This window comes from Parus major, chromosome 5, assembly GCF_001522545.3.
Source record: "Parus major isolate Abel chromosome 5, Parus_major1.1, whole genome shotgun sequence".
Taxonomy (NCBI): domain Eukaryota; kingdom Metazoa; phylum Chordata; class Aves; order Passeriformes; family Paridae; genus Parus; species Parus major.
The window spans coordinates 4,945,236-4,964,644 of record NC_031774.1 but is presented as its reverse complement, the minus strand read 5'-3'; the positions used below and the strand labels follow the sequence as shown (position 1 = coordinate 4,964,644).

At 43.2% G+C, this 19,409-nt stretch overlaps 1 protein-coding gene across 1 annotated transcript in view; it reads right to left on the bottom strand.

The window, feature by feature from the left end:
- Positions 1-447: 447 nt before the first annotated feature.
- Positions 448-19,409, bottom strand: part of SCUBE2 (signal peptide, CUB domain and EGF like domain containing 2) — a 37,917-nt gene continuing 18,955 nt past the window's right edge. The window contains exons 11-22 of the mRNA XM_033514935.1: positions 18,634-18,756; positions 18,037-18,153; positions 17,355-17,441; positions 16,562-16,666; positions 15,470-15,625; positions 14,962-15,165; positions 7,349-7,516; positions 5,992-6,153; positions 5,075-5,272; positions 4,335-4,487; positions 3,217-3,296; positions 448-2,577 (exon numbers count right to left, since the gene is read on the bottom strand). Of these exons, the coding sequence (XP_033370826.1) occupies positions 2,425-2,577; positions 3,217-3,296; positions 4,335-4,487; positions 5,075-5,272; positions 5,992-6,153; positions 7,349-7,516; positions 14,962-15,165; positions 15,470-15,625; positions 16,562-16,666; positions 17,355-17,441; positions 18,037-18,153; positions 18,634-18,756 (1,706 nt within the window). The 3' untranslated portion in view covers positions 448-2,424. The remainder of the gene's footprint in view (positions 2,578-3,216; positions 3,297-4,334; positions 4,488-5,074; positions 5,273-5,991; positions 6,154-7,348; positions 7,517-14,961; positions 15,166-15,469; positions 15,626-16,561; positions 16,667-17,354; positions 17,442-18,036; positions 18,154-18,633; positions 18,757-19,409) is intronic.

The following is a 19,409-nucleotide window of genomic DNA, read 5'->3' as shown; positions in this document are numbered from 1 at the left end:
TCAACAGAGCAGGGCTCAGGACTGTGCAGCCAAAGGAAAAATATCTGGAAATATCTTCCTGGGCTCTCTCCACAACAGCACATTTCATCACAGGCCCAGCAAAGCCTCTCACCACCCTTCCTCCTGTTTTGGCATTCCTCAGCCATTCCCCTCCTCAGCCACACTGCTTCATCCTCTCTGCCAGACAGCCCTGTCCCCTTCCCCAGGGAGGCAGCAGGGACCCTGTTCAGGATAAAGCACAGCTGCCAGGAACACACAAGGAACTGTGCTCCTTCCCCTCCTCTGCTCTGCCAGCTCTCCCTGTGCCTCGCTGCTCCTGCTGCAGCCCTGGCAGCCCTGCTCCTGCTGCTGCAGGCCTGCTGGCCCTGCTCCTGCAGCTCTGTTCCTGCTCCTGAAGCTCTGCTCCTGCAGGCCTGATGGCCCTGCTGCTGCAGGCCTGCTCCTGTTTCTGCAGCCCTGTTCCTGCTGCTGCAGCTCTGTTCCTGCTCCTGAAATCCTGTTCCTGTAGCCCTGTTCCTGCTGTGGGCTCCCCACCCTGCCACAGCCATCCCCCAGCGCTGCTGGAGCCCCGGTGCAGCTGGGAGACACAGCTCTCTCTCTCCTGGCACCAGCACAAACCATTTCCCACCTCTGGCCAGGCCATGGCAGCTCCTCCCCAGCAGCAAGAAGGGCACAGCACCCCACGGCCCCATCCTGAGAGGCTCCGCTCCCCAGCTGTGCCCAAAGCCTCATTCCTCCCCATCACACCATGGCCAAGATGTGTCCTTGTCCCACATGCACCGTGGCACAGCAGCTCAACAAGGCTGAGTCAGGAGCACCCACTTGCTCCCAAGAGTGCAGGGAGGAGATTCAGAGCCCAGCTCTTGGTGAGGGTTTCCTCTGTCACACTGTGCTTGTGGTGTTATTCACATACAGCAGTTAAATACCACATGCCAATGCAATGAAACCCAGCAGGTCTGACTGCAAACCCTGGGAAAGGGAGCATTTGTCCTGGCTACCCTGTGAAATGTAAGTACCGTTCCTAAGATGGCACAGACAGGGAGTTTGGTGCCCACTGCACCCCTTGGCATGGCCAGTGATCAAAAGACAGAAGTCATAACTCCATTTGCAAATGGATGGGACTGTGGCTATATCCCTTCAAGGCAGAAGGTCCTCAAGGTACATTACTCTGAGAAAATGGATTGAGTGGCCAGAGGAGATGTAGGTGTGGATGGAATAGCACTGAGACAACATTTTGATCAACACAAACTTCCCTACAGACACTCTCAGAACAGCCTTGTCTCCAATAAGAAACACAGCCTGAGGAGATGGACACAGAGCCTGAGAATCCTGAGGAACAATTTGCCATAGACAACTTTTGTGGCCAGTCTGGCTGAATGATTACACCTCTCCTTCTCTCCAGCCAGACAGGGAAAGCAGCTCTTCTCTGCTCAACAAGGTCATTGCAAGGTGCTCAGAAAAGGCAGAGAATGTAACACAACTGAGGCTCATACAAGAACCATAGTCAGCTTTGAACAGTGTCTTACCAAGAGTATTACCTATGCAAAGCCTGCATTTGAAGTGGGGATCTGTGTTCACCTGCAGGTGCTCAGAAGACAGAATTTTACACAACTTGGAAGATGCCTTTTGCTGTCCCAGGCCTATCTGCAGGGACAACATTGGGATTTAGGAAAGAATCTGATCTAACAGTTGCAGACCATCCAGAATGGAAATGTCCAGTGGGTCAGGGCCTGTTTTCCATTGCTGTGGTACCCACAGTTTATTCTGGTATCACTCCATGTAAGCCAATAGGTCACTGGCATGGACACTATGTGAGACAGACTCTGAATACTCAAGCTGATACTCAACGCTTTGCTTCATGCCACATGTAGCTCAGAGAAAAGCTGCACCTTGTGCAGTTCTTGGACTCACTGGTTTGAATCAAAACTATGTCAACCTTAGCTCTGAATTTCCTGCATAGCAAATGTTAAGAGAGACATCAATCCTGTTCTCACTTTCAGCGAGACCAAACATGAACCCAGCTTTGTTGAGGTAACATGCATTAATGGCAGCCCAGGGTTCATCCCAAACCGCACTACTTAGCCCATCTGTCCTCATTAGCTTTTAGAGGTGCTGATGAAACAACAGGGCCGAGCTCTGCAAACTTCTGCTTGGCACCATTCAGTTACAGAAGTCATGGGCAGTCTCCAATTCAGGGACCCGTGAAGTATCCTTTGGTACCCAAAAGGTATTATCTGGAAAAGAATCAAAATTCTGTTCACCGAAATATTTATATTAGCTGAGAAAACCAAACTGCCAAGAACGGAGCTGGCGAGCTTCCCTGGAGTGTCTCTGCCAGTGTGTAAAACACAGAGAGCAGCCCCACCTACCACAGCCCCTCTGTGCATGCCCAGGGCTGGTTTAGCTTTTAAAGTACAGTGCCAACTATTTGTAAGGCCTCAAAAATCTGGAAACTTTGGAGCGCAGCAGCCGAATGAAGGATCTCGGGAACATCTCTCTTGACTCTTGGGCTGTGTACTTGAAGTAGTTCTGTGGATGCGCCAACACGTCAAATAATGCTTTTATCAGCTTCTTGTCCTGGGAAAAGGGAAGCAGGTTTTATAGTAGTTCCACAGAGTTATGGTAAGTATTACCAAAGTTTAATGCCTGTCTAACTCAACAAAGATTATGGGCATTTTACTTTTCAAGTCTTTTGGGGGGTCGGAAATGTAGCAGAGCAAGGCTGACTTTCAGGCTCCTGGGAAGTCACTGCTGTTCCACATTAGCAGCTCCAGAATTTCTTGCTCCCTCCAAGTTCCAAGAACAGCAAACAAACCACAAAACAAACACACACTTGAGCTGATATCCAGCAAAACAAAGGCATGCACTCAACTTGCCTATGGAAGTCCCCTAACCAAGGTCATAGAAATCCACAAAGAGATTTATTTCACCCAGGGAGGGAAAGCCTTTGCTAATCTACAGGCTACAAGGAGCAGCACCAAGTGTTTTCCCAATAAATTAATTTCCCTAGTAGTTCTGATCCACCTTCAGTCCCTCTGAGCAGAGGGTCCCCTATCCACTGCTCTGCACAATCAGGATCTGCTGATTCACCCCATTTCTCTGAAGCAGCACATATCTGGTGCACCAAGGAGCAGACCTGATGCAGAGCAGGAAGCAAACTCACTCATTCCAAATAATTTCCAGTCAAAACCAACATGTTTAATGGAAAGAATGTACCTTAAGTATTTCTTGATGATTTTCAGATGCATAAAGTCTGCCATCCCGAACAATGTCTTCTATTAGTTCTTGGTAATCTTCTGTGGGGAATGCACAAGAGAGTAATTTGCAGGTTCACTTCACTTGCATACTCAGTACCTCCCATGGTTACACACAGAAGCTCTGCCCTCAGGAGAACCAGTAGTACTTGGCCCTCATATTAGCAGTCAGAAAATATTCCAAACACTTTTCTTTTTATTATGAGAACAGTGTACTCTGCTGAGCTGCTCAGCATCAATCTGTCAAAAGCAAAGGAAATAATAAAGCACCCAAGATTGGAGTGCATACTGTAACCAAGTAACCTGCCTCAAACCAAGTGAACTGCGGGAACCCATCTATACACACCCACAACCTGTTATTGACTTCTTTCTACAGGAAGAAGGAATAAAAAGATTATGTAAGAGGATGCTTTCTTAAAAGTAACCCCCCCTGGTCAATCATAACCTAAAATTCTTCAAAAGGAGAGGTCTCCCCTGAAAAATTATTTATCCACCACTAGTGAAACTCTGCAGACCACAGCAGGGATGACTCCTTCCCAATTAATTCAGTGTGAATAGAACATACAATATCACTTCACTTATGCTGAAGTGCTAATGCTCAGCCCCAGTTTCACACCTCGTGATTCTGACAAAGGTGAGGTGAAAATCTTTCCCCTCAAGCTTCTTTTCAATATAGATACTTTGTTATCTGATTCTAGGTCACAAATGGTAGCAGCAACATGATAAAACACAGGTTCTTGGGCTCTACCTAACTCCTAACTGGGGCCACCTGAAGAAAATGGAAAGGCACAGAAGTGCATAAAATTTAGATTCTATTGGAGATATATCTTGGAGATTCTATCTGTAATTTGCATGCCAGAGCCCAAAGCCCCAGCTTTTTGTTTGGAAGACAAGATGGCACTTACAAGACTGCAGTGCACTGCAGAATCCCTTAAGTAAGGTTTAAATGAGGCAGCTACTGGAAGTAGCTCCTACTGTCGCTGCTGGGAGTGCTGGGCTGCCCTGCTGCTTAGGGAGGGGATCTCTGCACTGCTGCAGCTGCACTAGCCCACATCAGCCCAGCTGCTCACACCCACTTACCATCATAGGTTACATAAGGAACTTGGAATCCTTTGGCACTGTTCCCTTCATTCGACTTGAACTGGATCCACAGTTTCTTAGACCTGGAAGTGAAAGCTATGGGGCGCTCGTAGGTCTGGCAGGTCTCATATGTGGTCACCGAGTTGGAGGAAGCTTTCAAAGCAAACACACAACAGGCACTTGTGTGACAATGCTTCATATTAAAGAGCTGTTAGAATATAGGTTGAACGGCCATGAGAAAAATGCTTGCTGGTGTTAAGAAAACTCCTCAAAATGTGGCAGGCCATCATGGATGGCAGGCCATCAATGAGGGACTTCTTGGTGAGAGAATATTTTCCTTTTTCCTGAAATAACAGTGCACTGTTTGAAGGACGTGCCCATACTAGAAACTGAGGTTGTTTATCTACACATCAGGCACCTGTAAGGATCAGCAAGCATTTCCTCTTTCCTAACCCAGGCTAGAACTGCTTAGCATAAAGCATGACTGGTTAGCTTGAACCACCTACCCCTCCTTAACAATATTTCTCTCAGTTCACTGTCACATCACAGCCTTGTACCCTTGTTTCACTGAAAACTATGAGGCAGCATTGCTGAATAGGACTTCACCACTTGCCATTTAAAGACATTTCTGCTCTTAAGTAGAGGCCAGGCAGGCTACATTCAGTTTCTGCAAACAGCAGTGCCTGTGAGAACCCTGTGTTGCCCACTGAGATATGCCTCAGTGGGTGTTTCAGACTCACAGCTTTTTCTCATCACCAGGTAGTCTCCACACTCGTCTTCTATGGGCAGGAATATTTCTGGAACCACGATCAGGATGCGGCGCTTGGGCGGTGGGTTGATATTCCAAGTGCACTCGGTGTTTGCAGGGTAGTCCCCAGGATAGTTGGGTGATTCAATATATCCAGTGTAATCTCCCAATTCCCCTCCACACTGCCTGTCTGGAAAAGGAACATGGCATGCAGGACAAGGCAAAGAGAGGTCACCCTACGGCTCTCCTGCAGTCACCGTCAGCTGCACGGGTGACAGACACACATTTTCCTTTTTGCATCTGCTGCAGGTACAGTTCTCTTTGCCAGCCTCTCACATTTCTGTGTAGGTGTGTTTACATGTGTCTGTGTGTATGTAGGGACTCCAGAGGTGATTCTGAGCAGTCACCTCTCTGCCCTCCCCATTCTCCCTCTTTAATTTACCCTCAGCTTCCCACACCACAGCTACCATGAATCCAGAACAGTGGCTCCCTTTGTAACTGCATCTTTCAAAGGTGGTTATTAAGAAGAAATGGTTACTAGAGCTATTAAGTTTTGTGAGCCAGTTTCCATTTCTCTTAATAGGAGGGAGCAAATCAGGGTGCTGAGGACACAAACTCTGCTATACCAAGAGAGAAAAGATTTAATAGCAAGACCCCAAGCAACCCAGCACCAAATGGCAAAACACAGTCATCACTTAACCTTGACAAGGATGATGGAAGAACTCTGCAGAAATGGTCTCTCACAGATCCCAGTGAGCCATGTGGGGTGAGACACAGACAGCAAAAGAGGAGCAACCTCTGCCATCCCTCCAGCTGCCTGGAGCAAAGCTAAGTTTTGCCCTTAGGGCCAATTAATGACCCAGTCTTTTTATTTGTAAGAGAGCATCAAAACCATCTTGCTGTACTTACTTTTGCACTGTGTTATGTTTGTTGACCCATCAAAATCAGTAGTGGTGTTTCCAGGGCAGGAAATGCAGTAATTTTGTCCAAACTCAGGCTGGTATGTCCCAGTCGCACAGCGAATGCATCGGTGAGTTGTGGTGTTGTAAAAATGGCCAGGAGAACACTGAACTGGACAGTAAATAAATAATCATGGTTTAAAAAGTGGCAGTAGCTTACTAGAATGTGCTTTATACATTTGTGTAAGACCTAGTGTAATTTCAGAAACTGAAATGCCATAGTAGTCAATTGTGTGGTTAACAAAAAAAGGTAGTTAAGCAAATTTCAGTTCATCCGGTCATTTTGTTCAAAATTCCTGAATGCAACACAGTAGAGTGGTTCTGTGTGAAAGCAGCAATAAAACCATATTAATAAACTATGAGGGTAACAAAACTATTTCAGTTTATCAGGTTATTTTGTGCAAGTTGAAAAGATCTACTATCAAATGTAGTTTTCTGTGCTGCACAGTCCCTTTTTTTTCTTTTCCTTTTCAGCTCTGCTTACTCCCAAATAATTCTTGCTGACTTTTGGAAGCTAGCTCAGCCAGGAGTCCTTCCCTACATGCTGCCCCAATCCAAATGCTTCAGATAAGCTCCAAATAGTTATTTCATCTGTGATTCCATGTCTCATGTGGCCTCTTCCACATGCAAATTCCTGAGCTCTTCATTCCAGTTAATAGAAAGAATTTCTTTAATCTCCACTCCAATTTGAAAACTGAACCTCATTTATAGACTTGGTTTTGTTTATGTTAAATAAAGCTGAAATCAGCTCCTCTTATCTCGATCCAGAGTTTTAATGACGTTTTTTAGTACTTCAATTTCACAAAATTAAGTATGAATAAACAGTACTTGTGGGTTCAGTGATTCTACACTGAAGGAAACTATTAGATATCACACTAGTACCAGTAATATTAATTCTTCAATGATACTGCTAAATTCTTATAATATGTTGTAATTCTCAATAAACATATCTTAACTGAAACAAGAGAGATCTCTTAATCCAAACCATTACCAAATGTTTGCATCAAGACCTTATTTCTATCCCTTATTTCTCCTCTGCAGCAGTGGATTTTCTGTTAGAGACTTTGTCCTCCAGTGATTTATAAAAGTAATTTTCTTTTACCCATGCTTTTGGGTAATCAATTTTAGAAAGAACTGAGGCTTTACTGAATGTCCTTGCAGCCAGGCCAGAACAACCAGCTATAAGACTCCTGGAAGGATTGACCACCAGAAGGAGAAAGAACCTTCTCTGAATGCCCCACTTGAGCAGCAGCATTTCCTTTTGCCTTTTGGATCAACGCAGCTCATCAGATAAATCTTGGCCTCACCTTTGGTCTCGCAGTCCTGGAACAAGGATGCTCCGCTGTGCCTTGTTGTTAGACCTCCTCCACAGGGAAAGCAGGACACTCTCCCAGCCTCAGGCTGGTATGTTCCAAGGGGACACGGCAGGCAGGGCTTGAAGCCATCAGGAGAATATTCACCAGGGGAGCACTGATCTAGGAGAGGAAGAGCACACACATTACAGATGATGGTGTGTTAGTGAGCCTGTGCAGGACCCACAGCCCCACGGTGAAACTGCTCTCCTTTCCTGGGGCAGCTGGAACCAGGCTTCCAGAAATGAATGCTGGCAACAGCTACAGCTTAATACCTCCCATGTGCACTGTAAAGCAGACATTGTTGGCCTTTGGTGCCAGTGAGCTCTTCTGGGAGCTGGAATGGATTTCACGCCTTGTTGCAAGGCCACACTGGACACTCAGCCTGTCCAGTGCTCTCTGCTCATCTGTACAGTGCAATTATGTGGTGATTATCTCCTCATTCTAGCTAGAGAGCTCTTGAATTCCTCCCAAATGAAATCATTTAGTATTGAACCTAAGATGCCAAAAATATGCTTACAGATTTCTGTAAGTACTTTAATCTTAATATTACTGAATAGTCATATTTCATGACCATTAGCATTACCGGACTGTGTGAAAACTTCAAGTGCAACAATTAATTGTGCAAATTCAGTGGACTAAACATTATGTCCCAAAGACTTTTAAAGCAGAAATATTCTTGCCATTCCTCTGATACTGGCCTTTAGGTAATGATTGTGTGTGCACCAGACTGCTGTGTTCTGTATGGTGCACAGACAGCACTAACCTGGTCTGACTGATTTTACTTACACACCTCAGTATTATCTAGCAAGCCCAGCAATATTCATGAGTATCTTTGAAAAGTTCTGGTTTTCAAACTTTTCACAAAAGAACTGGCTTCAGTGGCAGCATTTAATAATTACCCTGCTCTGGAAAGGCACAAAACACTGTTGCAGTTGTTCAGCTGCGCTGAAAAATTCTGTCCTTTTAAGATCTGTTACGATAATAAACTGTTAGTTTTAGTTTATAGCTCCAATAAATCACTCAGTGAATAGCTGTTTTGTTAGGAAGTTAAATTGGCCTTGGCTTCATTTCAGGATATATGACTAACAACAAGCAGGGCATTAACTACCGGTCATGATCAATGATGAAGAGTTTTGTTTATGGCTGATACACCGAGAGGAATAGTTGAGAGTGTTCCTCCTCAGCTTAAAAATAAAATGCAGCAGGTTAAGCAATGCTCTGTAGCTTATCAATGAAAGCTTGTGAGGAAGTCTTAGCTCCTGCTTCTAACTTTTTCCACCACACATCACTTCTGCCCTCATAAGGACACACATTCATTTGCTCCCATGCTTTTCAAGCCTTTCTCTATTTTATAAACATTCCTAGGGAACACTCATCTCTGTACAATTTGTGCACTTCCACAAACATGAATGAATTCAGGTTTTCATTGCAGCACTCCTAATAAGGTAAGGAAAGAGTACTATTTACAATTCCATGACAAGGAAAGACAATTCAGGGTTAGGAAAGGTGATTCTGAGAAGTGCCTACTGACTTCAGAAACCTAGAAGAAATGGAAAGATCTGAGCAAATCTCCTTCCCTCATACAACTCCATGGTTCTGGGGGAAATCAATGCTCTGAGTGGCCTTGCTAGAAAATATCTGCTCCCTGCTCTCTCCCCTTAGCTTGTCTTTTTCCATTTATTTAATTACATGTCAAGTTTGGGGTTTGTTTTTTTTTTTGTATTTGGGAGAAGGGGTGTCTTCTGTGTTTTGCACAGAAACACTGAGGCTACAAATTCAGTCTTAAAACTGTACTTTAGGTTTCCTAAACTTGCTCAGAGTCCAGCAGAACAGTAGGACATCGATCAGAGCTCAAAGGAAGCCTGCTCCAGGCAGGAATAAACCCCAAAACTTATGTGGAAATGTTGCATTTGAGAACTCATCCCATCAGATCTCTCTTGACAGCTTTACCATCTGCATCTTACTTGGCTTGAAACCACATGTGAAGATTGTGGAGCTCCCTGTGGAATACATCTGAGTTAATCCAAATCTTCCTGGGTTATTTAGCAAAGCGCCTAATTCTTGAAAATTTGCATTCAGGAAGTAAACTTAAAAAAGCCTCCTCAGACATCACTAAGATCCTCAATCTGGGCCAAAGGAAAACTTTTCCATTAAATCTGAACCATTTGAGTCAAGTATTTCCTTCTGATTTTCCTAAGAAGTGGCAACAACAGAAAGAAAAAAGGCTATCTAGCTACCACCACTGCAACAGGGTGCTCAAAACCAGCTGAAAAAAAAGGCTCTGACTTCTGAGATACACCAAACACTTCAGGCTTTGATTGACCCTATGTGCATTTGAGAAAAGAGGTCAGTACACCCACATACAGATTTTGCCATTTACAGTCTAACAAAAAATGAAAATATTAAAATTACTACATGCCATGTCCAAGTTTTAATGCCTCAAACTCACAAATATATCAATTTCTTTACATGACTACATCAAATCAAGATTTTCACAGTGGTACAAGTGTCCAGACAGTTCAATCCATAAACACATTCCCTGTAAACTGCTCCCAGTTCCTCCTCATCTTCCACCTAGAAATGTTTCAAACAGGCCACTCATACAGCCCCACTGGAGCACAGAGCTGGGGTAGTGAGGAAAGCCTGTTTAGAAGCTCACAGCATTCACAGGGGCCCAATTTAGCATAACAAATAGACTCAGTATTAGATTTAATTATAGTAACATTAATAACAGGGGCATTATTTCAACACAGAAATCATCCCACAGAACTGTGCAGAAAATTAGGATGAACCTTCCCTTAAAAAAAAAATCCCAACAAAATTAACAAAAACCAAAATTTCACAAGAAACACCTCCACAAAGTTAAACTTTTCCAGACATGTGCTTAAAGAAAACAAGTACAGAAGTTTATGAGCTTCATTTTTCAAAACTAGAAACTGCATGTTCCCACCTGACATGTGGGAAATACCCAGATATCTGAAGATTTGCAAATAATGACATTAAATCACAATTCCACTGGCTGGCTTTGCTCTTTTTTTTTTCAGAAACTTGATTGTTTTTCTCCAAATGAACAAAAGAACCAATTGCCTCTAGCAGACTTCATTTCTGCAGCCACTGTCTTTGTTTATCTTCAATACCCATTAAAAACCTGGTCTTGAGTCTCATGCAGCTGTTTTAAAGGGGAAAAAAAAGTGAAAGCTTTTCTGATGCAAAAACAAGAAGAAAAGGGGGGTGGGGGGAAGAGAGGGGCCCACGGGGAACCAGGATTAACAGTTACAAAGACATTTAAAGGCTCTTCCCCTCTTTTCAACACATTAGCCTTTGAGCATTTGCTCCTATAGACAAACGCTGTAGTATCTCAGGGGCTGAGAAGGTGAACCTCATAAAGGAGGTCATGATCCACCAATTCACCATTTTCTTAAGAATGATGCCTTGACTTTATAAGGAAAATCACCAACAAGTGATGCAAATTGATTCTGAAGCGGCATCCTTTAAGTTATTGTGTTTTAGCGGGTCACACATTTAGGTCACATGAGATGGTTACGCTTTCTAAGGATTTATGTCTTGAATCTATGATTTTCAGGGCAAGCAGGTTAGCAGGAAAAATAGCACCCTTTCCCCCCATTTGATAATTCATTTATTCTTCTTGGATTTTCACATAATTCTAAAAAAACCAAAAAAAAAAACAACAGTTGTGCAACACAACTATTAATTATAACAACTGCAAAGGCAGGCAGCATTTTGCTTTTCCTTTTAGATACTTCTCTCATACTTTTACAATGCCATCATCATACCACATACAGACCTTTGAGACATCATTTGGGATGAAATATTATTATCTTACTTGCATCCTCTCAGCTGAAGGGACAAAGCTGCTGAATGCTGTGCAACAAAATGCACTGACACCTCCCACACGAGATGAAGCTGCTCATCACGTCAGAGCAGCGCCTGTGCCAGCGTGGCTCATGCCTGCTGCTCTCTGAAGTGACAGCTCTTTGGGGGAACCCACTTACAACTACTGTGGAGCAGGGACATGCTCTCATGTCCTTTTTTGCAGTCATTTCAGGAAATGGTAATTCTCAGTGCCTCCTTCCACCTCTGAAAGTATTGGAATGTCCAACACAAAAAAAAAATGCCAAAAACTCAAAACAACAATAACAAAAAAACCCAAAAACCAACAACAAATGGAAAAGGCAAGGTGTACTTTCAATGCCATGGGTTGTGATCAAAGTATGACAGTTTTAAGCAGCGAAAGAGCAGCTAAATGGCATGTTGTTTGAACTTACTTTCTTTCAATACAGAGGTTTCTGGTAAATCACTTTCTGAAAAGGAATTGGTAGTATTTAAGCAGTTGGTCTTTGGCTGTTTAATCCCTCTGAAGTCAAGCCCATAATGGAGAAGGAACACTTGTAGCCAGGCTAGTGAGTGAAGCTGCATTCTCCCCAAGACAAATCTCCTCTCAAGGAAGCATGCAGCATTTCCAGCATCCTCAGAAGGTTCACACACAGTCTTGATGCACCAACATTCCAAAATGGATGTTTGTTACCTTAAGAGCTACTTCAATGCAGAAGAATCATACTTCTGCTAAGAGAATCCAGTTCTCTGGGAAGGCTGATGAAAGTTCCATTTTTCTATCTGCATTTCATGTGATATCCATGATTCTGGACCTATCACTGGTTGCTCCTTGGAAGCCAAAATCAGGACTTTGTGGGATTAACCAACATGAGCCAGTGCTGAAAGGGCTCATCATAGCTACAGAACTCACACTTAACAAGGTAGAAAAATGCAACATTTGAGCCTCTAAAGCATCAGAAAATCCCAAACAGAACTGTACAATAAACAGCAAAGTTGAAATAAACCACACTATCCCTTGGAATCAGCAGTGAATTCCCTTTTACCACCAACAGCTGTTTTAAAGAACAGCAGGCACACAAGTGCCTTCCAACATATTAATAATGATAGCATACCCTGGAAACCACATGTAATTTGTTCCTGGTGCCTTTCTAAAGCTTCTCTTCTGCACTGTGCCCCACTCAAGACTGTAGGAGTTAAGACAGGAAAATCAGGGATGGAACTATCTCACCAGAAGTATGAAACCAAATGAAATTTATCTTACTGCTGCAATTGCAGGCCAGTTACCCAGCACAAAAGCTGTCAGAGCAGGAGCTGGATTTTCCCTCTGACACTGCTTAAATATAAATAATGTTTCAGACAGTGGTGTACCAGGATAATTCTACCACAGGAAGAGGACCAGCACAAGACACTCTGAATAAACAAAACTGTATCTAACCTAGCCATATCCCAAGTATTTGAAAGCAATGAACTAAAACCTGCATTTCACTCAGTAACTGCATCAAAGAAGACTTGTAAGTTCCTTTAACTTGTCTTGTTCTCTCACTGCTTCCTACTCCTCTGGCCAGACTGAGCAAAATCTCTTTGCTGTTCAAATGCCACATCCACCACCTGAATCCATCTGCTGACCAGTATCTCTTGCTGTGGAGCCACTTTCTCCCCAGAACCACTAGCATGTCTAGGTAAGCAGACCCCAATCCCATCCAGAAGTTCCCAAGCAGCTCTGCAAAACAATCAGATCACAACAAAGGAACAAAAACCAAAACACCCTCTCCCACACAGATCCCTGAACTAGCTTCTTGCCTTTCTTCACACTATTCCCACTCTATTCTCCTGTCCCCAGCCTGTTTCTTAGCTCCTTCTGATTGTCAGTCCAAGCAGCAGCACCAGCCCCCAGTCTTACCTTAACCATTCACCCTGGGACAATCAGCTTTTTCTAAGGAAATGAGGCGTTCGTAACAACGCTGCCTCTGTGTGTACTTTTATGTCCTCTCAGCAATAGTGAGCTGTCTGCCCAGCTCCCAGCAGCCTGACAAGTGATGTAGGGAGGTTTCAAAGGTATTAATTCTCTGCACATTTAATGAAAATAAGCGAGGAACAAGTGCAAGGAGAGAGACCTTAACATCCGTGTAAGTGCAAGAGTGTGGTGCGAGTTCCACCTCCTGTTTGATCACAGCAAATCTACATAAGGATATGGTCTGCATAATTCAGCTGAAGAAAGGAAGGTTCATTTAGTGATTGCACCTTGTTAGGCACGAGAAAATCAAACCATAAACCATGAGACACACACAGGATCATTCCACTGATCACAGTTAACAGTCATCTCTTAGGATGTCCAGAACAAACTGTGGCACAAATCCAGCAACAGAAGAAGCCTGACTTCCACAAATTTTTCTTCAAAACCTTTGTCTTCATATGCTCAGTGACTCTGTTTTAATCATGGACAGGCTGTTTGTGCTCACCACACCAAAGAACTTTCCAGGCAGGCATTGCCCAAAACACCCCTTCCTCTCTGAACTAGCGCAGAAATGCCAGGTATGCTTCTTGTTTGTGCTGCAACGTTAAACTGGTTCTGCAACCACCTAAAAAAATATTGTGTTTCTCTGCTGCTGCAATTTCTAATGGTAATTCACATTGCCTTCTCCACCTGCAACATTTTTAGCTTACTCATAGGTATTTTTTCGAGATGAAATCACAAATATCTTCAGAGACATACCATGCTCTGTACAATTGGACTGACAGATTTTTTTCAAAGCCTTCTTTAGCATCCAACAAAATAGCTTGAAAAATCCTTGTAAACTCATCTTGGTGAACTTTCCAAAATTTTTTATATTTATTGCAATCTTCCAAGAAAAAAAAAACAACAAACTCTTACAGCTTTTTCTGAGATTTCCTGTGTAATTCCCTGCTTGCTTGCACAGATGTTTTAAACGATTTATCCGTTCTACAAATCCAAGTTTTTCTAGAGTTGGCAAAACTGAATTGGAAAATCTATTCTTAGGCCAAATGCTGCTGCTGGAAGACATACTAATTCAATGTGACAAGCATTTTAAAGGCTTGCTGATTCACATTCCACCTACATGCTGCCTACCCCATGCAGCCTGAATTAGCCGTCATGGTTGTTAGGCCTCTGTTAAGATGTAACATCTGACCCCTCTCCTTAACTTTTGTGCTTTGGAAGCATTTACTATGGACTGCATTATGGTGGTGCCCTCCAATGCCATGATAATTAAGACTTTTATCAGTGATGGCCTACAAACTCTCCATGAATTTATAACTATGTCATGAAGATCCTCTGGAGCTCTGAGCTTAGTCAGCGAAGTGGATGTGACTATGAAATTCTGAGCAGCCTTTTCCCTGGGAGAGGTGAGATGTGCATAAACTCAGGAGCACAGCATTACCCTGAATATTAAATATAGTCTAAAAAGTAAGGCTGGTGATGTCAAGGCCATTGGTGCCTGATGTTATTTCCAGGATTTCCACTTTCCAGCGTATTGCAGGCTGTACATCCACTGCAGTGCAGTGAGCCCTCGTTCTACCCTGTAACACACCAGCTGCCACCAATAAATTCACAGAGGGAATTTCAGCAGCACTAACAGCCCCCCCCAGTTCTGCACACACAGCCCTCCTCTCTCCTGGGCAAGCGAACCATGAGCCCTCCGAGCTCAGCAGGCCTGGGCAAAGCACACAAGGTGCTTCCTTCCCTGACTCACCACATCTGTTACCCGGCTGCTGCTGTCCCACACCACAGGACTGCTGTGGCTCCGGTGGCTTGAGAGCCTTTCTGGCCACCTCATGGTCCGTGCCAGAGACGCGGATGCGGAACTGGTCCCTGCTGACCGTCTTCCGTAAGGTTCGGATGGTTTTACGGAACCGCTTCTCCGTCTTCTTCCGGGCACAGCGCACGTCACACGTGTCTGGAAAGCATCGGGGTGAAAGCTGCTGTAAGTGACCGAGCACAAAATCCCACCCAATTCGAAACACCAACCAATGCAAATCACCGAGGAAAACTTCAGGGAACAAGTCTGAAATCTTTGAGGACAAATACACTGATCTTTGATCTTTGAAGCTATCCCCATCTCTCTTTCTGAAGCAGTAATTTTCAAAACAGGAGATACTTTTTATCATCATTTTGCATACAGACAGAAGTGAAAAATACAGAAATTAAGGAGCAAACAGCAAGAAGCTTCAAAGCGCACCTGGAATTATTTTCCAACCAACCTGTCACCTCCTTCCGGCTCGTCTCGAGCTCAAAGTCCGCAGTGATAAAAATCTCTCTAGTCGCTGTCAGTCTACTGAGGGCTCCATGAACTTTCTTGCCAGAGCTGCATGTTAGGTTTACATAGTGGAAGCTCTCCATTACTGAATTTTGTCTCTCTGTATGAACAAAATCAAAGGAAGCAAAAGCTTGGCCAGCTCTGTGATTGAACAACGACCAGTGCTCAGCTCATGTGTCATCATGGAGAGTTAAAGAGGAGCAAACCTTCACCTCCACCTGCCAGTGAAAAACAGTGTGGCCAGTCTCTCACCTGCTGCACCCTCACTCAGAATCGTGACCATTCTCATGGCCTCAATGAGGAAATAAGCTTTAGATCAAGGAAACACCCAGAACAAGCTCTGGTTCTGGAGTACATAACTTGTCACTGAGCATTCAGCACAGTTTCTTGCTGTTACTCTCCTAAGGACAAACAATCCGACACACTAATTCATCATATTGTTTAATGACTCCTTTCCCCATTTTTTTCTTTTTTTTTTAAAGTACTCCTCCTCATTTTCTGCTGACTTTGTAAATTCCCAGGCTATTCTTTCTGTTTTGGAACAGATGGAAGAGCTGACCTCACTGCATTCATCTGGGGCTGCTGAAGTATGAAAGGAAGACAAGAGAAAAGAGGAATAACCCTTTGACAATAGAGTCAGCATTAAAGGTCAGGAGATTCTTCAATGAGGCATCAGACAGTAAGGAGCAGGTGAGAAAGGAAAGAAGAGAAAGATAAAAAGAGGAAGAGAAGGAAAAATCAAATTAACAAAAAGAATGGTTGATTTTACTGAGAATTTATTAGCAATATTACAAACATAAAAAAAAGGGCGGGGGGGCTTTCCTAGCAAGGCTGTGAGGATGCCACAAGGAAATCCTGGGATCTGAAATAACTGTTGCAAGAGTCATGGTCAAGCAGGAAGGAGTGTAGAACAGCAAGTGAAGAACAGAAAGCCTTCAGTCCTCTATGCTTTGCTTGTGCTGTACTTCATATCTGGAAAGCACTTAACCCCTGAACTATGGCTCTAACCTGCTTACCTGCCTTTTTATATTCATACCTGGTATCATCTGCTCCAGACCTTCTTGAAACATCTCAGTCTTTTTCAAACTACATTTTCCTTCATTTAATTTAAAGGTTATGCTTATCTTGATGGCTGGAGCATCTTCAGGAAGAAACAAGGAAACACATTATTTTTTTAAAAGGAGTGGAAAATTGAGATAACCCTAATGTAACACCGTAATGATGACAACAAAAAATACGATGATATGAAGTGATCACAGAAAAGGTAATGAGATGTCAAAACCCTCCTGCTGTGAAGCTGGTTCACAACTGGAATTAGAATGAAGTGTAATATATTTTATTAGGAAAAAAAAAAAGAGAAAGTGAGAGAGGGAGGAAAAGGAGATCAAGACCAAATCCACTATTGGGTGAATCAAATAAGGGAAAGCTGAAATCAAAGGAGATACTCCAAATCATTTCAGAAAGGAGTTTATGCCTATGGCAGTAAATGCTTTCTAAACTTTGCTGTCCAACAGCACAACCTAAACACATTGTTTGTTTAAAAAACAAACACTGTCCAGGTTTGGATGACTAAAAGGAGATGTAACTCCTGGTCTAAGTGTTTATTTCACTACTGATCTTTTCCTTGATTTTTAAGTCTCAGTTGGAATGATGTTGATGAAGCAGCATAAGGGGAGTTTTCTGCAGCAGTCTACAATCACTAAGAAGAGGAAGAAAAAAAAAAGATAGATTATAAGAGGGGGAAAAAAGTCAACAGAAATACCTTTGTTTCACATTTATCACTGAAAATACATCAGTCAAACTATGTAACAGTAAATGTGGTGATTTACCCAGCCAGCTGGAAGCGTTTGCATTTTGCTGCTTTTTCTTAAGCTGAGAGGACCTGCCACAGGTGAGGGTGTAGGCATCTTGTGTTCCTAACAGACAGACAGACAGACAGTAAAGACAGGCACAGTGCACACACTGAGGGCTCCAGTAGCATAAAACACGTTTTAAATTTGTCGATTGGCATCAACACACAATGTTGTTCATAAAAGACTCCACACTAGAGCTTGTCTCTTCCTAAGCCATTGAAAGGATTGAGGAAGAGAAGGAGCATCAGTCCCACCAGCAGCAGGCGAGCCCCCACGCCGTGTCCTGCGGGATGCAGGGGCTGTGGGGGCAGAATCTGGGACCCCACGCAGGGCTGGAATGCCTTTGCCCCATTCACCAGTGCCTCTCAGGGCCAATTAAGGAATGGCCCAAGGAGCACGGAGAATTCTTCCCCGTCCTCCCCAGCTTCAAAAAGAGACTTGTTGTGAGAAGGGAATCCGAGGGTGGAGTGGTTATAAAAGACAAGGAAAGAGGGGCTTTCCTGGACATTGTCAGGGATACAGCCCTTTATTATCTGCAGTGAAAGAGGACAGATCTCTGTTTATTGACTGCTTCTTGAGGTTTTCTTGAGAGTTAGGAGGTTGGCCACCCTTACTCTCTGAACAGAATCCCGTGCTCAGTTTGTTAGTTCTGACTTACCAGAGAATACCTGGACATCTGGAGAGCAGCTCAGGAAACATCTATCACTCCCACCACTCTTAATGCAGTGCAGCAATACCTTGGGTGACACATTATCAGACAAGGGATCTTTTGTCTCTAAACAGGATAAAACAAACACTCACAGAATTAAAACATCTACCTTCACCCTACCAATAAATCAGCATGCAGCTGCTTTTGTAGCCGGTACCTGAGAGCAGCCGTGCAATTAATATGCTGTTTAGACAGAAAATTAAAGCCAAATAAAATTACTGGAAGATCACACCACAAAAGTAATTTCCTTTATCATGAGCAAACCTTCTCATGCAGAGGAACAAAAGGAAATAGAAGAATGAGCTAGATAAAAGCACAGGAGAGAAAGCATCAAAATCCCTCAAAGTATCTCCTGTTTTTGGGGTTGGTTTTCTGTTTGTTTTTATGAGTTTCGACATCACTACCATCATGCCTTGCTAAAAATTAAAGCAGAATACTGGGAACAATGACTCACACCACTTAACTGGACAGACCATCAAATTTGACTGTAACCATATGGCCTGTCAGACACATCAGGAGTGGAAATGTACTTATTAGACACCTTACCAACACAGTCCTTTTTATTCCAGTGTAGCTTGTAGTTAGAGTGACACAGGCACTCATAATCTCCCGGTGTGTTCACACACAGCTGCTGGCAACCACCGTTGTTGATGCTACATTCATTAATATCTACAGAGGAAAGGTAAAGATACTTTTAAAAGTTATGCACTCTAACTTCCAGTAGGTAAATGTGGACACAAATACTGCTCTTGAGGGTTTTGAAAAGACATCAGGAATGCTACCTGGACACCCACCTTGAAACAGTTTGTCTTCATGGAAATCCTTTGACAAATGTCAAAGCAGACCAAACACTGGTGGCTCATAATTAAACAACATCCAGCCTCAGCAATATGAAACCAAATTAACTCTAAGAAAAGCAGATCAAGTGAAATCTGTATTGCACTGTGTCTGGTTAATTAATAGTTCTAATTTTAAACAAAGACAGAGAACGTGAGCAGGATTTGTACTGAGCAATCCTCCAGTTTTTTGGATAATGTTGTTCATAAGCAAACCATGGCAGTGCATGAACTATTAACCTTAATCCATTTGACATTCTCCCTTCCATGTTTTAATTATATTTACAGCTTTCAGGGAGGTTCTTGGCTTTTCTCTTTTTATCCTGGGCTTTTCTCAGTGGACCCCAGCTTTACTTCACCTTCTCCTGTATGCACTTAGTAACATGTGCAGTGTACCTTTCTTGTGGCCACAAGGTTTGGCTGGTATGAAGGGAAATATAGGAACATAAGCATATTTCTGTATTCTTATTTTCAGAGCATTTATTT